The 3,006-nt window shown below is 37.4% G+C and overlaps 1 protein-coding gene across 1 annotated transcript; it reads left to right on the top strand.

The window, feature by feature from the left end:
* The first annotated feature begins 766 nt into the window (after positions 1-766).
* Positions 767-1,704, top strand: LOC130725840 (flavonoid-6-hydroxylase-like). The gene is given in 2 exon segments (XM_057577029.1): positions 767-1,516; positions 1,518-1,704. Coding segments are annotated over 2 exon segments (615 nt in total). The 5' UTR covers positions 767-1,088.
* The last annotated feature ends 1,302 nt before the right edge of the window (positions 1,705-3,006 follow it).

The following is a 3,006-nucleotide window of genomic DNA, read 5'->3' as shown; positions in this document are numbered from 1 at the left end:
CTATTAATTTAGTAAGTAAGAACATAGGCTAAATTACCATAGAGAGAACTCTCAATTTAATACAAACACTGTTTTGTTTAAGGCATAGATTAAATTGGTGAAACTGTACTCAGGTGCTATCTTTCTCATATAAATTAAAAAATCTTTTTAATTGCTTTATTTTATTTCTGAAAAATTCAACAATTGAATCAAACCACCCCAATCATATTTACTTTTACTCTCTAAATCATAGAATTAGTTTGAATCAATAATTGAACACAATCCCTTGGGGTACGATATCTTTTATATTACTACGGGCAAATCTGTATACTTGCATATTGACTTATTAAATATAAATCAAGAACATGTGTTTAATATCTTTTGAAATATGTGGGGGATTGTTGTGTATTTTATTAATTATTTTAAAAGATTTTAAGAGTATTAAATCATTAGCATTTGAAACTTTGGCATCACGGTTTCTTTAAAATTAAAGGTTGGTTAAACTACATTACTATTTGGTCTCATGCTTTTAAATACATTTCTTTCCGTTCAGCATCAGTTTATTTCCTCAACGTGTCTTTCCCTTTTCTCATTTTGACATTCCTAACATCTCAATTAATATCATAACTTTCTTTTGCCGTTTTATTTCTTTTGGTCATGTTTACATGTTGTATTCAATTGGTGGTCTCAATTGATTTGGAAAGTGCTGGTTATTTGTGTATATATATATATATATATATATATATATATATATTTGTATATGTTGTGTTGGGAGGAATACGTGAAATAGAAGAAAGTAGAACAAAGTGAGAAACACATAAGTTCTTGGGTTGATATTCAAGTGGTTTTCTTTTTAGTTTTGGGTCCTAACCAATTGGTTAGAAGAGTTTGTTGTATCCTGGGGAGTTATCGCATCTTGAGCGAATAAACTCTTGAGGACAGTGTCATGTGACACGCCCCAAACTGTTGTGATTACATTTGTAATATTTGGTTCGAGACCATTACAATTTTACTGTATTTTCACTGCAATATTTCCAACATTTGTTGCATGCTTGCAATATATTCTGCAGACGCTAATTGCAGGGGCAACGGACACCACAACAGTGACAATGACATGGGCACTCTCCTTATTACTAAACAATCCCCACACTCTGAAGAAAGTTCAAGAAGAGCTAGACGAGCACGTAGGAAACGAAATACCAGTAAATGAATCAGACATCAACAACCTACCCTACCTCCAAGCAGTAGTCAAAGAAACACTGCGATTATACCCAGTTGGCCCCCTCGCCGGAGCGCGTCAATTCACCGAGGACTGCACCTTAGGCGGCTACCAGATCAAAGCAGGCACAAGATTGATCCTAAACCTCTGGAAGATGCATAGAGACCCGCGTGTGTGGGAAGATCCTCTAGAGTTTCAACCGGAGAGGTTTCTTAGTAGCCGCCACAAGGGTGTGGATGTGAAGGGTCAGCATTTTGAGCTGCTTCCGTTTGGTGGTGGAAGAAGGTCATGTCCTGGCATTTCGTTTGGCCTTCAAATGACAGTTGGCTTTGGCTGGTTTTTTGCAAGCGTTTGAGGTTGCGACGCCGTTGAATGAGGAGGTTGGTATGAGTGCCACGTTTGGACTCACTAATATTAAGACCACCCCACTTGAGGTTGTGGTCAAACCTCGTTTATCCTCTCAACACCTCTTTGGCAATCAACATAAGCCAAATCCACTGCATTAACCCAAAGATGTTGGGGGCTTGGGTATTAAATATTTGTCTCTATTCAACAAGGCGTTGCTTGGGAAGTGGTTGTGGAAATGGCGTTCTGACCCTAATAGCTTGTGGTGCAGGGTTATCCAAGCTAAAAACGCAGGTCACTCATTTCCAATGGAATCTGCGTGGTGGCGGGATATCCAAAAATCTTGCTGCTTTGATGACCTGAACTGGTTGGATATTGGCTCCCGTAAAATAGTTCAAATGGGTAACTGCTCTAATTTTTGGCTTGAGGATTGGTCAAGTCGTGGGTGTTTTCGTAGTAAGTACTACCGCTTGTACAATCTCTCAAAATTGAAATCGAACACTGTATCTGATTGCAGTAAGTGGATTGGTGGTGTGTGGTATTGGGATTTCCTTTGGGGGCGTCCGCTGCTGGGTAGGGAGCTGCAGTGGTTTGAGTCTTTGCTGTCTGATATTAGCAGTGTTCAGCTTGTTGAAGGTGCTTTTGATCGTTGGTCTTGGTTGCCTAGTAGTGATGGTGTATACTCGGTTAGTTCTGCATATTCTTTTATGCAGGATCCACTCTTAGCGGCGCAGGATCATGCTCTTTCTGAGGTTTGGAAGTCATTGGCCCCTTCCTCAACTGCTGCTCTCTTTTGTTGGTTTAGCTTTTTTCCTTTGTTTTTTGTACTCTATTACTATTTCTATCTTGTTGTATTAAGGGTTGGGGTACCCCTTGTACCTCCTTTTAATACAAGTTTTGCTTATCTAAAAAAAAATCCACTGCATTAACCTTAGTTTCTGTGGTACTCATTAAATAACCACTAAGAATTAACCCTCTACTTTGATCACGTTTAGATTCTCGTTTTATGCTTAATTTGATGAATAAAATGTATTTGAGCTTAATGTGTTTGACAATAATAAAGAAAATGTTTGGTATAAGGTGTTTAGACACCCACAAATAGAAATAGGGGTTGTCTAATTAACCCATGATGACTTTTGGGTTAAATCACTCATTGCTTAGTTGTTCCAGTTATATTGTGACATGTGTCACTTTATTATCTACATCAGTTTTAATTTTTTATTTTCATAATATATATTTTATTTATTAATTTAATTGTAGAATAACCCCTACTAATTTAGATAATAGCTTAGTTCTCCTTTTTTTCAAAAAAAAAGCCCTAATCCTCTTTCTTTCACGTTCTTCCCTTCGCCGGCAGCAACAAGGACGTAGATCGACTGAGCTTACTAAATCACCTATTGTTTTGTGTTGTTGCTTCGTTTTTTCTAATTTTGCTCTAGAATGGTGACTGATTATGCATATTT

The sequence above is a fragment of the Lotus japonicus genome, chromosome 6 (genome assembly GCF_012489685.1).
Source record: "Lotus japonicus ecotype B-129 chromosome 6, LjGifu_v1.2".
Classification (NCBI taxonomy): Eukaryota; Viridiplantae; Streptophyta; class Magnoliopsida; order Fabales; family Fabaceae; genus Lotus; species Lotus japonicus.
This window is presented reverse-complemented; position numbering and strand designations above follow the sequence as displayed.